General features: G+C 40.7%; 1 protein-coding gene across 4 annotated transcripts in view; it reads left to right on the top strand.

The window, feature by feature from the left end:
• The first annotated feature begins 3,787 nt into the window (after positions 1–3,787).
• LOC112252119 (homer protein homolog 3) overlaps positions 3,788–18,408 on the top strand; it is a 39,771-nt gene continuing 25,150 nt past the window's right edge. For 2 of the 4 annotated variants that reach the window (XM_024423083.2, XM_024423082.2), the window contains exons 1-5: positions 3,790–4,352; positions 4,905–4,955; positions 9,200–9,356; positions 15,744–15,875; positions 15,982–16,089. In XM_024423083.2, the coding sequence (XP_024278851.1) occupies positions 4,933–4,955; positions 9,200–9,356; positions 15,744–15,875; positions 15,982–16,089 (420 nt within the window). In that variant the 5' untranslated portion in view covers positions 3,790–4,352; positions 4,905–4,932. Of the gene's footprint in view, positions 4,353–4,904; positions 4,956–9,199; positions 9,357–15,743; positions 15,876–15,981; positions 16,090–18,408 lie in introns of all 4 variants that reach the window. The other 2 variants (XM_024423085.2, XM_024423084.2) reach the window with 2 other exon arrangements.

Here is an 18,408-nt window from a genome sequence, read left to right as displayed (position 1 = left end):
CCTATGGATGACGCAATTGGTCATATTTTCAACACAGTAGCCAGCAGATATCTGTATAATGAGTGACAAGATGTCTCCGGCCTAACAATGGGAGTCGTTGTCCCAAAACTGGGAAAGCACAAGCGACAAGTTTAGTTCCAAAATAAACCCATAGAAACGCACTGGGTTTATTATGTTGGACATATCTTCGCCTCTTCCTCTCTGTAGGCAGTCAATCATCATTGCAGTACAAATGTATTTTGGATCAAAATATTCCACTTCATTAACAGAAGGTATTGCCTCACAAATAATGGCAAAGCATGTCCCAGGAAACAAGTTTGCAGCAAGCAAGGATGTAATTTTAAAAAGTCCATGATCTGGAAACTCACAATCAGGAATTCAGCTTATTTTGTATTCTTTTTTTACTCAACAGTTAAAAATAATGATACAAATGAATTTATGATCTGATTTACTGGTAAAACAATCATGCAAATGTATGTGTACAGAGGCTGAGGCGACTATATCATTCAAATAATGTTATCATGATCTCATTGTGAGCATAATACATTTTTTCAATATCCCCTTGCTATAATCATGAGGTGGGAGAAGGCATATACATCTGGTGGACATCGGGCGTGACTGTTTGGTATAGAAAATACACTCCTACTCAATAACAACTTTACTGAAGTCATTATGGCTGTGTTTACGCAAGCAGCCTGATTCTGATAGTTTTGTTCACAAATTTGTCTTTTGACTGACCAATCAAGGCAAAATATAGAAGTGGGCTGGTACGTGTGTACTCAACTAAAATTTGATTTGATTTGATTTCAATAGAAAAATCGGTCTTTATGTCAAAGTAAACTCTCCATATTCATTGTACATTTTCCATCTCAGACTTTGCAGCCAATTGTGTTTAATGTTTTATTGTCTTCCATTGGCTGAGCATAAGTGGTCTAGCAAATGGACACAGGTGAAACGTAACTGAGCTAATCGCTATTTATTTTAAATGACTTGCCCCACTGCCAACTACTCTTCAAATCAAGTCAAATTGTATTTGTCACATGCGCTGAATACAATAGACCTTACTGTGAAATGCTTACCTACAAGCCCTTAACCAACAGTGCAGTTTTAAGAAAAATAAGTGTTAACTAAAAAATAGATAAGTAAAAAATAAAAGTAACAAATAATTAAAGAGCAGCAGTAAAAAAACAAAAGTGAGGCTATATACAGGGGATACCAGTACAGAGTCATTGTGCAGGGGCACTGGTTAGTCAAGGTAATTTAGGTAATATGTACATGTAGGTAGAGTTAAAGTGACTATGTATAGATAATAAACAGAGTACTGTAGCAGCAGCGTAAAATGGGGTGGGGGGGCAAATAGTCTGCAAATAGTCTGGGTAGCCATTTGATTAGCTGTTGAGGATTCTTATGGCTTGGTAGTAGAAGCTGTTAAGAAGTCTTTTGGAGGTAGACTTGGCGCTCTGTGTAACGGATGTGAAATAGCTAGCTAGTTAGCGGTGGTGCGCTCTAAATAGCGTTTCAATCGGTGACGTCACTTGCTCTGAGACCTTGAAGTAGTGGTTCCCCTTGCTCTGCAAGGGCCGCGGCTTTGTGGAGCGATGGGTAACGATGCTTCATGGGTGACTGATGTTGATGTATGGTTTGCACCCGGGTATGGGCGAGGGGATGGTCTAAAGTTATTCTGTTACATTGGTGCCATGACCCAGAGAGAACAGTCTATGACTAGTGTGGCTGGAGTCTTTGACAATTTGTTTCCTCTGACACCGCCTAGTATAGAGTTCCTGGATGGCAGGAAGCTTGGCCCCAGTTATGTACTGGGCCGTATGCACTACCCTCTGTAGTGCCTTGGGGTCGGAGGCCGAGCAGTTTCCACACCAAGCAGTGATGCAACCAGTGCAACCAGATGCAACCAGGATACTCTCGATGGTGCAGCTGTAGAATTATTTTGAGGATCTGAGGATCCATGCCAAATCTTTTCAGTCTCCTGAGGGGGAATAGGCTTTGTCGTGCACTCTTCACGACTGTCTTGGTGTGTTTGGGCCATGATAATTTGTTAGTGACGTGGACACCAAGGAACTTGAAGCTGTCAACCTGCTCCACTACAGCCCCGTCGACGAGAATGGGGGCGTGCTCGGTCTTCCTTTTACTGTAGTTCACAATCATCTCCTTTGTCTTGATCACGTTGAGGGAGAGGTTGTTATTCAGGCACCACATGGCCAGGTTTCTGAACTCTTCCCTATAGGCTGTCTCATTGTTGTCTGTGATCAGGCCTACCACTGTTGTGTCATCTGCAAACTTAATGATGGTGTTGGAGTCATGCCTGGCCATGCAGTCATGAGTGAACAGGGAGTACAGGAGGGGACTGAGCACACACCCCTGAGGGTGTTGAGGATCAGCGTGGGGGATGTGTTGTTACCTAAACTTAGTTCCTGTGGGCGGCACATCAGGAAGTCCAGGATCCAGTTGCAGAGGGAGGTGTTTAATCCCAGGGTCCTGAGCTTAGTGATGAGCTTTGAGGGCACTATGGTACTAATTTCTTTCCTTTCTTTCCTGTTGTTCTATCCTCTGTACACTGATCTAATGGCTGGATTCAAGCTTTGTCGTAGTTTAATTTGACTGCGGTGGTCTACTAGGTTTCATACATTGCCTTTTCTTGTTCCAATTCTCTTTCAAATTTCTAGGACATTATGGCATTTCCCACTGGCAGCCGGTGTCTGCAACATGCCTCATGTAGGCTGTGTTGTATTTTACCTTTAACATCCATGGTGGCATACCGTTCTTGTAGGTAAAATAGTCATATAAAGTGAAGGCCTGCCATTTTGTTTTACCATAAATACTGTAGATGCCCCATCTTGGAGCATTTCAGCTGATGGTCTTGCATTGCACATTGAGGTCAGGGATCCTTGACTCGAGAGACATTTCTAGATGAACCATCTGTGTTTTGGTTATGCATCTCTGCCTGTATGCCATATTTGATTTATGTCTCTATGATAAGGGCTGGAAAATTATGCATGTGCAGATTTTGCAACAACAATATGGCCTTCTCAGCTGCAAATTGCACTGGAACAGGTGAGAAATTTCATCTAAAATGAACATGGAGCCTTCTGCACAGCACAAAAAGTCAGTCAGCTGAATATAGTCTCTAACAGGCCAGTGCACAACATAATTAGTGTGCACAAACTCCAATGCCAAGCCTTCACACTGTGCATTGTTTTCTGTCTGAGATGTATTTCTACAAACTGACATATTGTATTAATGCCTTTTTTATTTTGAGCATATTTTGAGTTTAAAATCTGTGGTTTCACAGATTGAGAGATTGAAGAAAGACACGGTTCTCCAGCAGAATAAAAAAAAAGCCAATAAGATAAAAAACAAGCACAAACACTTCAGAAACCTTCCTTACAGGGACAGCTCAGGGAGAGTTCTTGTAAATACAGTAAAATAACATTTTAAAAAACCATACCTAGTACAGCAATTGATTTCCTTCTCATTGCAGTCTACCTTTATAGCCAGAGCATTTTTATTCCAAGCAGCAATTGCAATGATCTATTACACCCATAATGTGAATGTATTCCTGATTTCAGCCATCAATCGTTTGAAATATACTTATTTTAATGCCATTATTTCAATCAAACCTCATTACAAGTGGAGAGTGTGCTTTCAAGTCAGCCTGCAAACCATTGGAATATTATATTTCACATTTCAAATGGTGTGAAGTGGGTTAGGCAATGTAATTTGATTCGCCAAATAGCAACCAGCAGGTGGTGTTAGAGAGGGTCTCAAATTCAAATTGAGCATGGAAGTGTTGAACGTCAAACCAGATCAGAATGGACAGAGCAGGCAGAACAACAAAATGCAGATTGCAGAAGGAATTGAATTACTGTGGGCTGACACTCATCAGGGGGAGCAGCCTACGTATTTGTACTTTTTGTAGAATTTCGAATAGTTCCCTCGCATTTTGAGAGGCGTTAAATCACAAGATGATTGTGCAACCACAAAGAAAGAGTGACAAAGAACGGGATTCGCTGGATATATTATACGGACAAAGGAAAGCTGTATTCTAACAATTGATTGTAAACAACCGAGCTACTACATTTGGGAACATTTGAAATGGTTTCAAGTTATTTTTCCTTCAGAACGTTTATTGGTTTCCGTGTTCCAGAAATGTAATGCAACGTAGCCTACTCTACAATTATAAAGGAATTCACTTTACAGTGACCTGCGATACGATTTGTTATTCTATTCGGAGTCAAAAGAAAGTGAAAATAATAGAGAAAGAGATTACCTATCGATTGAGATAAGACTGGAATTGTATATCCTGCAAGGAGACAGGAATATTTTAACGATATGGGGTGAGTGCAGCTTTCTAGTTTCTCAAACCGAGTTGCGCTTTCTCTACAATCTTTTGAAAAGGCCAGGACAAAAAGTGAAGTTTGGGATGAGTTAAAGGTGGTATATGTAAATGACCCAAATGCATGAATTTGATTTGAAATATGCTGTAAACTTGGGCATGTTATCGCCCTAATGCATGGATGTAATTAGCTGACTATATCCATATTACAGGGATCTAAACTCAAGCTAGGGTGTAATGTATGTATTTATGCATTGACCCACAAACATTTCCTAAATATTTTGTTCATAAAATACCTACATTATTTTCTTAATGATCTTATATTTATTTTCAATTCACCTAATTTCAATGTCCTCAACCTTGATAACAGCCCTTAGCCTACACTCATGACCATATAAAGGTTCACCTTGACTATGGCCACATTGTTCCACACTGTCAAACACTTACTAACTCGTTCTGTTTTCATTTGTCCTGAAAAAAACAGCAGTCTTGAAGTTCATTCCACTTCAACAAAAAGTCTAAATTGACATGTTTTCTTTTATTTCCATCACAGAAAAAGGAGCCTTCCCTGAACTGTAAAAATGTATCCATCACACAGAGAAAGGTATTATCGTGCTTATTCATTGTCCATTTACTCTGTCCCCAAAAAGTACCCCCTCATCGACAACCCTCCCCCAATTCCCCCATCTTGTCACATCAAATCTCTTGTGATATTATAATCCATTGCTAAACATTGGTATTAGAACACCTACAGTACATAATGAAGTACAAACTGGATTTGTCTTGCCTGTTGTAATCTGCAGGTTTGGTTTCTGCGCTAGAATGCATTTACCATGACTTTGTCCTCATAAATTACTGCATTGTGTCTACGGCATTGCGCCTAAACCAATTGTCCCAAAAATATGAGCTGTTTTGTATTGCGCAACCTTGAGTAAAATTCGAAAAAGATGATCACTGTATATGCCATGAAGTAGTCTTTTGTGGCCTATAGCCTAATGCTCAAGGAGAATTATATGCTGTTTTTGCTATTGCTTATGCATGCAATATTCTCTCTCCCAATCACCTTTTATTTCTTGACTACAGAAATGTATCAGTCAGACATGCATGTATTCCTAGAGCCTAATGACTTTCAAGTTTAGAGCCTAAAGTTAATACAAGGGAAGATTATGCTAAGAAAGTTTTGGCAAGTTTCCTGGTTCTTTAGTGAAAGGCAATGTTGTATTGTTAACATTTTTGTGAGTTGTTGAGAATTCCATTTGATAAGAACCCATAGTTTGGTCCCAGGAGAAGAATGTGTGAATTAAAGAATGAGAAACTTCAGCACCTTGATAGAAGACGATATGTGAGCTGAGATGTCGACTTCTTGATGAGTAGTTATGAGTTAGCGTTTCCACTGTGCTATTTTGGTATTTAGTTGTGCAGTGTCATGTTGCTGAACTGGGCCGGACACTTTCGCTGGCTCAGGAATGTCGACACGAGGCTCACTCGACTCTACGGGGGTCATAGGAATGAAACTGGGCTACTCCCCTGTAACAGAATGATGCCAAGACTTAGATTTGTCACTTTAAAATGTATGTCAAATGATTGCAAAGTAAAATATTTGAAAATAATACTTGAAAAACACGTGAATGTGTTTTTGTACAATTTTCAGTAGACATGTTTTAAAGTCATCCTTGTGCATGGAGTTGTATGATTTGTTTAACTTTGCAATTATAGTTTTTTGTTTGGCATAAAGTGAAATATTGGAATCTCAGCATCATTCTGTGAGTGTGGAATTGCCCAACACTTAAAGGAGAACTTCAGTCAAAATGAGTTTCTCTCTAATACGTAGTGTTTTCTCAATCTTCAGATATTTTCAAAGAATCAGAGGTAGTATATTGGAGACATTTTATACATTTGGCATTAAGTATGTAATTTGGATTCTTATAAAACCATTGTTTAAAATAATTTACCTGTAGTATTCTGCAATCTATTTTCCCCATGGAAGATGTCCTTTGTTTCATCAAGTAGATCTCCATACCACATGGAGTGTAGTTTGGAACATATTGGTTTTATATTTCTTAGGTATTGCATACAGAGAGCTTTTTTGACAGTTTGAAGCTTTCAAAGACTATAGAATAACTAATTCATGGGCATTTTAGGCAGCTGATTCACATAGGGGGTCGTTTTCAGATCAGTGGCTTTGGGAGATGAACTACTGAGAGAGTTTAAGCGTGAGATGAAGAGACAAGTGAGGGGGATTAGCCAGTGATGACACCCAGTGTCTCTGGGTGAACACACACACGCAGGGGTCACTGGGAAAGTGCGTTTTAAAGCTGAACTCAGAATTTGAGCAAGAAGCTGATGTCAAATGTAAATGCAGAAACTGACTCCAGAAAGAAACAATCGATATCACTTGCCTTCACTGCGAAAGGTTCAGAGTTGGACTTCTTTACACACAAGTCTTCAATATGCACCAGAGAACATGCAATTGCATTACTTATTATATTTTAAATCTACTTGGTTTGTTGTTTCACAGGCTTGTTAACAAGGTGACACGTTTGAAGTCTACATTTGAAAAATCAGTGTAATAATGAGGTGTAATATTGATTGAGAGTTAGATAATTTTACCACAATGCTCTTTGTTTCATGCACTTGTTTTTCGCTGAGAGGGTGTTTGGCTATTTATATAGAATTTTACATTCTCTTGTCAAGTACACCTGAGGTTGAAAACTGGTGGTCTGGACCGATGCCAGCATTAACCCTCCGCTCATGATGGACCTTTTTTCCATTTGCCCTAAATGTCACTGATTCCCACAGAAGTGATTTGGCCAGATACAAGGCCCATGATTATTTTATTGTTGTGAAACATTTAGATTAATTTATAGGATATAGGCATGCGTACAGCACAGGGAAGGTGATGAAATATAGATAAGTGGGGATATCAGCCAGGGATGCAAGCCAAGAGAATAGTATTTTCCTGCAGTTCCCTCCCTCATCCAGCTGTCTGCCAGCAGCTGCTGTCCCACTCACCTTTCTAGTCATCCACTCCCCACTGTCCCTGCTGATCATACAGCTCCAACTTGTTTGTTTCAATCATTCCCTGTATGTTTTATAAAATAGACTACACTATGTATAGACTAGTCAATGCCAACATGCTTCTGGAATGTATTGTATCGAGCTATACAGTACACACTTGTTTTTCCATTAATCAGTTTCATGTAATACTGTACACACATGCCATTCAGTTCATGTTTGAGTGAGAGTATGTATCTATGTGTAAAAGGGGAGAGGGGGTTAATATTATATAGAGTAGGTTTATTATCTATCCGGACAACCCTGGATGGTATTAAGACCTTTGCGGAGCCATGTTGCATTGAAAATGTCATTGCGATATTTACCTCGTCTTTAGGATACTTGTGCACAACACTGTAAGGCTGGTTCGACATGGCAGCGCAGAGGCTAATAGAGCGTTGTACAACACTGGCGGAGAATGGAAAGGATGTTTTCAAGTTTTATTATTCATATGTACAGGATACACATGGTATATACCGTCCAATGAAGTGCTTACTTGCAGGTTCCTTCTCGACAAATTCAACAACAATAAGAAATAGAACAAGATAAGAATACAAACATAATGTAAACGTCTCAGTAGAATACATTGTGGTGGGTTGAGGTCCCCACTTCCACCCAGGTTCCTCCTTGACCTTGCAGGGCTGCACAGAATGTGCCCCACAATGTGTATCACTGTCCCCCCTCCTCCTCCCCCTGCCTCCTACTCTCCACGGTCCTTTACTTTCCCTTCCGAGGCCTCGGTTTGGGCTCCATGTTAATCCATGTTAATCTATGCATATCATCAAGTCTCAACCTGATGCAACACGACTGATATACATTTCCCTCCTGAGATCCAATAACAGTTGTAATTTTCTCAGACAGACTAAAAGTGATATGATGAAAGGCCAAGTAGGAGATCAATTCTGTAATGAGTCCATGTTGTGATAATCATCCAAACAGTTATTCCTCCTTGTCAAAAACAAATAAGAAGTAGCCAAGTGAGAACCTCGATTGAAATCAAGATTGGTTTGTCATTAATCTGTGATTTGTTTCAATTTTAAAATGTTTTTGTTGTCAGAACCATTCCTCAGATATTTTGAACACAAAATCGAATTAGATCTGACCATAGTTTTACAAAGGGCTCTTCTTGCTAAGCATACGGGTTGTTGTATTTGGGGTCACGGGTGAAAACACCAGCTACATCCTGACTTCATAACTATGCCTATCTCTTGGTTTCAATGGAATCCAAGTGAAAGGGAACAAGGCACTGAATTGTTCTTTCCCCTTCTCCTTTCACAAAGTACAAAGATAATTTTGGACATTGTGCTCATTAAAGTCAACATAGCTAGCTAATTGAACTGTTGGGAGAACAGTACATTACATATAATAGCATTGTATAAACTCTATTAGTTGTGTAATGTTGCGTTCTCTTTTAATGTGTTTGAAGCTACCCACAAGCTACCTAGCCACTTATTGTAATATCCAACCACAATCAATTGATGGTCCATTTAACAGATGGCCTCTCTCCTAACCTAAACCCACAACAATACCCAGAGGCTTGGCAAAAATAATTATCATCCATTTTGGAATGTCTGAGAGAGCTTGAAATGGGCATGGTCTAATTGACTCAACAACCAAAAACACATACCTAAACTTAGATTTCTTAATGAGCCAGAAAATCAATAGTTATTTCTGGTTGTAGTATACCCCTCTGGCGTACATCCTCCATTTCACCTACTTGTCTTGGAAGGGAATGACAGTGAGTGACAGTCTTGTGTTGCTAATGCTAAATACTGTTGTGTGTCTTCCCTGAAGGGAACAACCCATCTTCAGTGCCAGAGCACACGTCTTCCAGATAGACCCGGCCACCAAGAGGAACTGGCTCCCTGCCAGCAAGCATGCAGTCACCGTCTCCTTCTTCTACGATGCCAACCGGACTGTGTATCGCATCATCAGTGTGGGGGGCACCAAGGTGAGATATGAACCCTGCTGGCTCACTCTTAGCAACATGTCCTCATTGCAGTATGTTTGAATAGCTGAGTAGCACCAGTGCTGTGCACAGACCTTTTAAGGGGGCAGGTGCTCAAAATAAAAGAAGACACCTCTGGACCCCTCCTAAAAAAATTAAAACAACTTTCAGAATTCATATCTCAAAGTTCCTAATGTAGCGAACATTAACATTTTGGAGCATAAAACTATTTCTGCAACAATTGTCAATACACTCACTCATCACAAATTGTTCATTAATGTTGATGATTGATGTAAATCTGCTAGTTAGCTAGTTCAATATAGATTTTTTAATGATTTATCTTCAATGCTCTTAAATAATAACTTAATAATATAGCCTAATATTCCTAATCTTCTAACTCATGGTATCTGGCTAGTGACTTGTGTGGATATTTTAGTATATGGTGGATAGTTTAAGTCTAGACTACCAGTTTTCAGTGCCTAATTTGTAAATTGGGAGCTGCCGGAACAAAAAGTGAGCACGAGAGGGGGGTGACTTGGGGAGTTCTGTGGTACCGGTGTTGTGCCGAAAAGCTCCCTCCTGACAAAATTCTCCCGACCCTTTGCGTGAACGCGCACACACTCAATTCTTCATTGCTGCGACTTGCTTGCTAGTTAAGATTTCTGGTTCACGTTAGGCTGCATTTAAAAAAAAAAATGTATGTTGGTTTGATCGCGGGGGAGGCACTAGTAATGTCTGCAGTTTTCGGTTGGCTATTTGTTTCAAGTGTATTAGTCTATAAATAAATCTCTTTGCCAAAAATCCTCATCTCTTCCATGTCTTATTCGACTAGTAGTTGTTCTGAAATGTTTATTGCCTACATTTTACTCCCTTCTCTGTTTAATATAACACACATAGATGAATTATTCATTTTGGTTGCATATCCTAACGTGTCTGTTCTATAGAAAGTATTTGACTTTGATGTGTGCCACAGAGAGTATTTGACTAGCCACAAAATTAGCGAAATTAGAGTGAACAGGGAACAAGGGAATAGTACAGGTTTCTTGTAACATAATTATTTAATCTAGTCAGAAGTTGGATCAAAGATGACCTTGAAAGATCCACATAAATGTTTTTATCTACAATTATATTAAATTAGACATTGAACATACCAGTGTTTTGGAGGAGAGTGACTGCTATTTCTTCTCTCATGATGTTAACATTTTTGTCCGTATTTGAAAAGAGAAATCGACTCCTCCTTCAGAACACATTCAGCAAACAGGGGAAACATTTGATGGGCATTTCAGTTTTCCCCAACAAAATGATGTTACACTTAAGAATCTAATTAGCAAGTATACAACAAAACAGCTATAATATTCTTAGCAGTGCTTTCCTTCCTCCTCTTTTTTTTCAACAGATATAATATAATTTGACAGTTCTGTTTACCCTTTTAGTCAGTATACTTTCAGTAAGTTAATTGCACATTACTTATACTCTCATACTTACTTTCAAGGCAAAGACCCCACGAGAAGTAATATCTTGTTGGCATGGGTGAGGAAGGGTACCACAGACCCTTCTGGAGATATTACACCCCTTCTCTCCCAGGAATAATCTGAACATATGTTAATAAAAGTACAGCAGTTTGAAACACTTTATTGATTACAATATAGAGATTAATAACAGAGGTGAATCTGAGAATGCAGGGTTTCCAGCAGGGTGTGAGTTGTAGTAGTCAAATCTGGAGCTGACAAGGGCTGGAATGTAAATGATGTGATCATCTCGGATGATCTAACATCCGAGAATGGGCAGGCATTCCCTCGGATGAAGAGCATCTCCATCTTGCTGATTATGTGCTGTCATCCAGGTGCAAATCAAATCAAATTGATTTATATAGCCCTTCGTACATCAGCTGATATCTCAAAGTGCTGTACAGAAACCCAGCCTAAAACCCCAAACAGCAAGCAATGCAGGTGTAGAAGCACGGTGGCTAGGAAAAACTCCCTAGAAAGGCCAAAACCTAGGAAGAAACCTAGAGAGGAACCAGGCTATGTGGGGTGGCCAGTCCTCTTCTGGCTGTGCCGGGTGGAGATTATAACAGAACATGGCCAAGATGTTCAAATGTTCATAAATGACCAGCATGGTCCAATAATAATAAGGCAGAATAGTTGAAACTGGAGCAGCAGCACAGTCAGGTGGAAGTTGAAACTGGAGCAGCAGCATGGCCAGGTGGACTGGGGACAGCAAGGAGTCATCATGTCAGGTAGTCCTGGGGCATGGTCCTAGGGCTCAGGTTAGTTGAAACTGGAACAGCAGCATGGCCAGGTGGACTGGGGACAGCAAGGAGTCATCATGTCAGGTAGTCCTGGGGCATGGTCCTAGGGCTCAGGTCCTCTGAGAGAGAGAAAGAAAGAGAGAAGGAGAGAATTAGAGAACGCACACTTAGATTCACACAGGACACCGAATAGGACAGGAGAAGTACTCCAGATATAACAAACTGACCCCAGCCCCCGACACATAAACTACTGCAGCATAAATACTGGAGGCTGAGACAGGAGGGGTCAGGAGACACTGTGGCCCCATCCGAGGACACCCCCGGACAGGGCCAAACAGGAAGGATATAACCCCACCCACTTTGCCAAAGCACAGCCCCCACACACCACTAGAGGGATATCTTCAACCACCAACTTACCATCCTGAGACAAGGCTGAGTATAGCCCACAAAGATCTCCACCACGGCACAACCCAAGGGGGCGCCAACCCAGACAGGATGACCACAACAGTGAATCAACCCACTCAGGTGACGCACCCCCTCCAGGGACGGCATGAGAGAGCCCCAGTAAGCCAGTGACTCAGCCCCTGTAATAGGGTTAGAGGCAGAGAATCCCACTGGAAAGAGGGGAACCGGCCAGGCAGAGACAGCAAGGGCGGTTCGTTGCTCCAGAGCCTTTCCGTTCACCTTCCCACTCCTGGGCCAGACTACACTCAATCATATGACCCACTGAAGAGATGAGTCTTCAGTAAAGACTTAAAGGTTGAGACCGAGTTTGCGTCACTGACATGGGTAGGCAGACCGTTCCATAAAAATGGAGCTCTATAGGAGAAAGCCCTGCCTCCGGCTGTTTGCTTAGAAATTCTAGGGACAATTAGGAGGCCTGCGTCTTGTGACCGTAGCGTACGTGTAGGTATGTACGGCAGGACCAAATCAGAGAGATAGGTAGGAGCAAGCCCATGTAATGCTTTGTAGGTTAGCAGTAAAACCTTGAAATCAGCCCTTGCTTTGACAGGAAGCCAGTGTAGAGAGGCTAGCACTGGAGTAATATGATCACATTTTTTGGTTCTAGTCAGGATTCTAGCAGCCGTATTTAGCACTAACTGAAGTTTATTTAGTGCTTTATCCGGGTAGCCGGAAAATAGAGCATTGCAGTAGTCTAACCTAGAAGTGACAAAAGCATGGATTAATTTTTCTGCATCATTTTTGGACAGAAAGTTTCTGATTTTTGCAATGTTACGTAGATGGAAAAAAGCTGTCCTCGAAATGGTCTTGATATGTTCTTCAAAAGAGAGATCAGGGTCCAGAGTAACGCCGAGGTCCTTCACAGTTTTATTTGAGACGACTGTACAACCATTAAGATTAATTGTCAGATTCAACAGAAGATCTCTTTGTTTCTTGGGACCTAGAACAAGCATCTCTGTTTTGTCCGAGTTTAATAGTAGAAAGTTTGCAGCCATCCACTTCCTTATGTCTGAAACACATACTTCTAGCGAGGGCAATTTTGGGGCTTCACCATGTTTCATTGAAATGTACAGCTGTGTGTCATCCGCATAGCAGTGAAAGTTTACATTATGTTTTCGAATAACATCCCCAAGAGGCTCAGGTCCTCCGAGAGAAAGAAAGAAAGAGAGAATTAGAGAGAGCACACTTAAATTCACACAGGACACCGAATAGGACAGGAGAAGTACTCCAGATATAACAAACTGACCCTAGCCCCCCGACACATAAACTACTGCAGCATAAATACTGGAGGCTGAGACAGGAGGGGTCAGGAGACACTGTGGCCCCATCTGAGGACACTCCCGGACAGGGCCAAACAGGAAGGATATAACCCCACTCACTATGCCAAAGCACAGCCCCCACACCACTAGAGGGATATCTTCAACCACCAACTTACCATCCTGAGACAAGGCCGAGTATAGCCCACAAAGATCTCCGCGGGGGGCGCAAACCCAGGCATATCTGATGTAGGAAAAGAGATAAGTTGAGTGTCCTGTGAATCTGTTGTATGTATGTAATGTATGTAATGTATGTATGTATGTATGTAATTTATTTTAATTTCTATTATTACTATTATTGTGTTTTGTGGATGGGGTGGGGTTGGGGGGGAGGTTGATGGGGATAGTGGAGGTGCTGGTGGTGTCCTATTGGGAAGGGGATTATTCATGGAGGCACATTGTCATAGTTTTGTTTAAATAAATGTATAATAATATATTTATCTTTTTTTCTATTATAATTTTACTGTGATTATGGATATGCACTCATGTTGACTTATATATTTACTTTTCGCCCATCTTTAAAAATGTATTATTATTATTTTATTAGTACTGTACCTACATTCTTAAAAACTAATAGAAAAAGTGTATTTAAAAAATGTAAGAAAAGCCGTAAGAGGGAAAAGCAGGATGGGATGGGGGATTGAGGGATGGGTAGAGAGAACAGTAGAGGGCGCTGAAAACTAACCCCCCTCTAATTTCCATAATTCACATCAGGATAGGTAACCAAAATTGTTAATTCATTTGTGTGTTATATTAAACATAGGGGACGGAGTAAAATGTAGGCAATAAATAAACATTTCAGAACAACTGGTAGTCGAATAAGACATGGGAGAGATGACGAATTTTGGCAGAGAGATTTATTTCTAGACTAGTACACTTGAAACAAATAGCCAAATCGAAAACTGCAGACATCACTAGTGCCTCCCCGCGATCAAAATTACATTCTTCACACTGACAAACTGGGAATCTGAGATCAATAAAAACAACCTTGTCTTGAATCCATCAATGGCATCAATGGCCTAGGTGTGTGGAGACACATATTGTAGGCTACAATATGAGGAGGAAATTATAATCCTAAAAATGCTTTCCAATTTTAATGACTCACCCCCCCAATTCTTCATTGCTGATCAACTCGCCTGAGATGGCCGATGCACTTGTACCAAAAACATATCTCTCTTGTTTTACTTTGTAAAGCAATGTTCGCTCAATAGGCCTATTGATAAAATATTGTGGTAGTCTACAGCAGACAAATAAGTATTTTCAGAAGGAGACATTTCTTTTCCAACCTTCCTGTGATTGTATTTGAAATATTGCGAAAGGCCTGTTTTGTCTTCATGCTGTTCACTGACAGATTTGCTGCACTTGCCTTATTATTGGGCTACAAACAATCCACAGCTGGGCAATTTTTAAAAAAAGCTATTGATCCCCTGTGGCTAAATTATAGGCCTATTCATGATGTAGTTGCCTATTCTGAATTATTTCATTTATTTCCGGACAGACGGCAGTGTTTCTATAACTTTGACAAATGTATTCCCACCGCTATGATTCTGTAAGGAAATAAATGAAGTGCTGCTGTGTTTAGGCCATCAGCCAACAAGATCAAAAATGGATGTAAATCTAGTGTTAATCAAATGCTATGCTGCTGTGGCAGTAGTAGTACTGTTGATATTTAAACCAAGTAGCTTGCTACACCCACTGACCGGTGACTGCTTCTCGCCATGCATGTTTGGAGACATGGCGCGTGCAATATCCATACATGACAGAGGGGGTAAAAGACACAATCGGGCACACATGAGCTCCATACAGGGCAGACTAACAGGATGGGGTAGGGTATTGAACTTGATGACTTGGGGGCAGTGGCTGCTTCCCAACACACACACACACGCACACACACAAACTCTCATTATATGCTAGCTCGGCTGATATTGACTAATGAGCATGTAACATTTATAGCCATGCCCCCCCCGATAACTTGTCCTACAAAGGATGCTTCAATGGTAGTGAGCAAAACCACATTATTAGTCTTTGCTAAGGTTTCTGACAATTCTGGAGCGAGTGGATGTATTCTTTGTCTATTTTTTTTGAATGTTCAATGAGAATTCAAAACGTCTTGTGTTCTCACTCACTGAAAGGGTTGACCTGGTTATAGAGGGCAACTGAACTTTTGATACGTCTGCAATTCAGTGCATTTTGCACAATAATGCCTTTGTCTGATCTGTTGGTAATGTTTTTTTGTTTATTCTCTGTGGATTCCTTATCAGTAGGCCCCAGGCAAGGTGACAGAATCATACAGTGAAGCTTTGCTTTGCTGATCAGAAATAAACAGTTGATTTATGCCTCGGTCTCTGACATACATCACAGGCCTTCATCAACAGCACCATCACCCCCAACATGACATTCACCAAAACATCCCAGAAGTTTGGCCAGTGGGCTGACAGCCGTGCCAACACCGTGTACGGACTGGGCTTTGCCACCGAGCAACAGCTTCAGCAGGTTAGTCACCTCCAATGTTTTTAGATTAGTTGAAAATTCAAAAGGAACACATTTCTAATGCACTTGTTGAGTAATCGTTCTGATTATTTTATTTCCTTTTATCAAGTTTTCAGACCAGTTCAAGGAAGTGAAGGAGGCAGCACGTCTTGCCAGGGAGAAATCCCAGGAGAAATTTGAACTGATCAACCCTGCGCTAAATATCGCTGCCCCTCAGGTGAGGTCTGGAACTGCAGCTGCTCAATTAGCCCCATAAGCTAACTGCTGAGGCATGACAGATAAGCACAGGGCTTAGCAGTGCTACCCTCAGGACCATATGAATGTTAACACTCACACTATCTATTTTAGACACATTGGATTCTCTTGGGATTAGATAGATGCTCTGTCTGACCATTCTATTATTTGCCCATTTGGTTAACCCTATTAAAGGATGTCATGCATGAAAAATGGGGATGGCAGGCGGAAACAGGCTGATTTCAATTTAAACGGAGTGACTGTAATGCCGCCTCCTCATGGGGAAGTGTGAGAGGGGCGGAGTCATATATAAAGGGATTTTTTTTCTAGGATATCTACGGCACTAACTGTTGAAATGACCAGATAGCCTCCTTTGGGTGATATCATTTTGAGTGTAATAACTTTCAAGTTCATTCATGGACACCTTCCAAAATAATTTCCAACTCCTCAAAATATTTTCTTGTTTGCTGAAAGGAACTATGGTGTTTGGTTCTTGGGAATGGGGAATTAATATGGGATATATTATCACTGGATTACATTTGAGGGATTTGCTGTATCAATAATGACAGCTTGAGCCAGTGTGGGTGGGAGATACAATTTATACACCATGCAATCTATGTAAATACAAACTAATTGCATTTGGAAATCACATTGTTATACAGCTCATTGTTACAGAGCCGACCTGACTCAATCGCTCGTCCAATTAATTTCAGCAAATTGGAATCCTTTGTTTGATAAACTTGTTAAGGCCATTTTGATTATTCGTTGTTGTAGCAACATGCATTTCATGAGAGCAGGGGGGGGTGTGAAGCCATTGAACATGAGTAGCTGCCAAGAGTAGAAGGCCATTTTTTTCCCTCAGAAAAGAACTAGTCAACGGGAAGCAGTGTCCATACTGTCTACAGTCCTTTATGATCACTGTGTTTGTTGTACAAGATGACATGGTGATATACCCTGGGTTGTCCTGAACAGAATGAGCCTATGTTTGTTGTACAAGATGACATGGTGATATACCCTGGGTTGTCCTGAACAGAATGAGCCTGTGTTTGTTGTACAAGATGACATGGTGTTATACCCTGGGTTGTCCTGAACAGAATGAGCCTATGTTTGTTGTACAAGATGACATGGTGATATACCCTGGGTTGTCCTGAACAGAATGAGCCTATGTTAGTTACAAGATGACATGGTGTTATACCCTGGGTTGTCCTGAACAGAATGAGCCTATGTTAGTTACAAGATGACATGGTGTTATACCCTGGGTTGTCCTGAACAGAATGAGCCTATGTTAGTTACAAGATGACATGGTGTTATACCCTGGGTTGTCCTGAACAGAATGAGCCTATGTTAGTTACAAGATGACATGGTGTTATACCCTGGGTTGTCCTGAACAGAATGAGCCTGTGTTAGTTACAAGATGACATGGTGTTATACCCTGGGTTGTCCTGAACAGAATGAGCCTATGTTTGTTGTACAAGATGACATGGTGTTATACCCTGGGTTGTCCTGAACAGAATGAGCCTATGTTTGTTGTACAAGATGACATGGTGTTATACCCTGGGTTGTCCTGAACAGAATGAGCCTGTGTTTGATGTACAAGATGACATGGTGATATACCCTGGGTTGTCCTGAACAGAATGAGCCTGTGTTTGATGTACAAGATGACATGGTGATATACCCTGGGTTGTCCTGAACAGAATGAGCCTATATTTGATGTATTGTGAAGGATATTTGTCTCGGGCCACCACGCTGCTGACTCCATTCTATGCGTGGAAAAATTACCATCTTTGTCTGAATTGTCTTGTGAAAGCCTAACACTATAGAAACATATTTGATCATTTAGCTAGTCTTGTTGGCAATAGAACAGGCTTTCAAATTATGCCAACGTGACACATATTGCGATTTAAAATGGGCCATTTTTAGATAGAGTAAACAACAGTAAAGGTGTAGAGATGTAGGGCAGTGTTCAAAACAACTACAAGTGTGCTTGCTCTAGTTCCTCAACTGCACAGCTAGGACAACAAAAAAAGCACTTTATAGTTGAAGACACTCTTGAGTCATAAAAGTGCATTGAAATTACTTAGTAACTGTGCACACTTTGGAGAGGTGCGTGTGGCCACTTGGAAACACCAGCTAGACCTCTCACTCACATTTTTGTGTTATGTTGCATATACCCCAAATCTTCCAAGAATATTCACCTCATGTTACTGAATGTATTCAGAGTTTGTTGTCAACAAATGCTGTGAAAAGGAAAGTAAATGTAAAATGCACGAAAAATGTTTCATTCAGTCTTGTCAGGTGAACT

This window comes from Oncorhynchus tshawytscha, linkage group LG06, assembly GCF_018296145.1.
Source record: "Oncorhynchus tshawytscha isolate Ot180627B linkage group LG06, Otsh_v2.0, whole genome shotgun sequence".
Lineage (NCBI taxonomy): Eukaryota > Metazoa > Chordata > Actinopteri > Salmoniformes > Salmonidae > Oncorhynchus > Oncorhynchus tshawytscha.
This window is presented reverse-complemented; position numbering and strand designations above follow the sequence as displayed.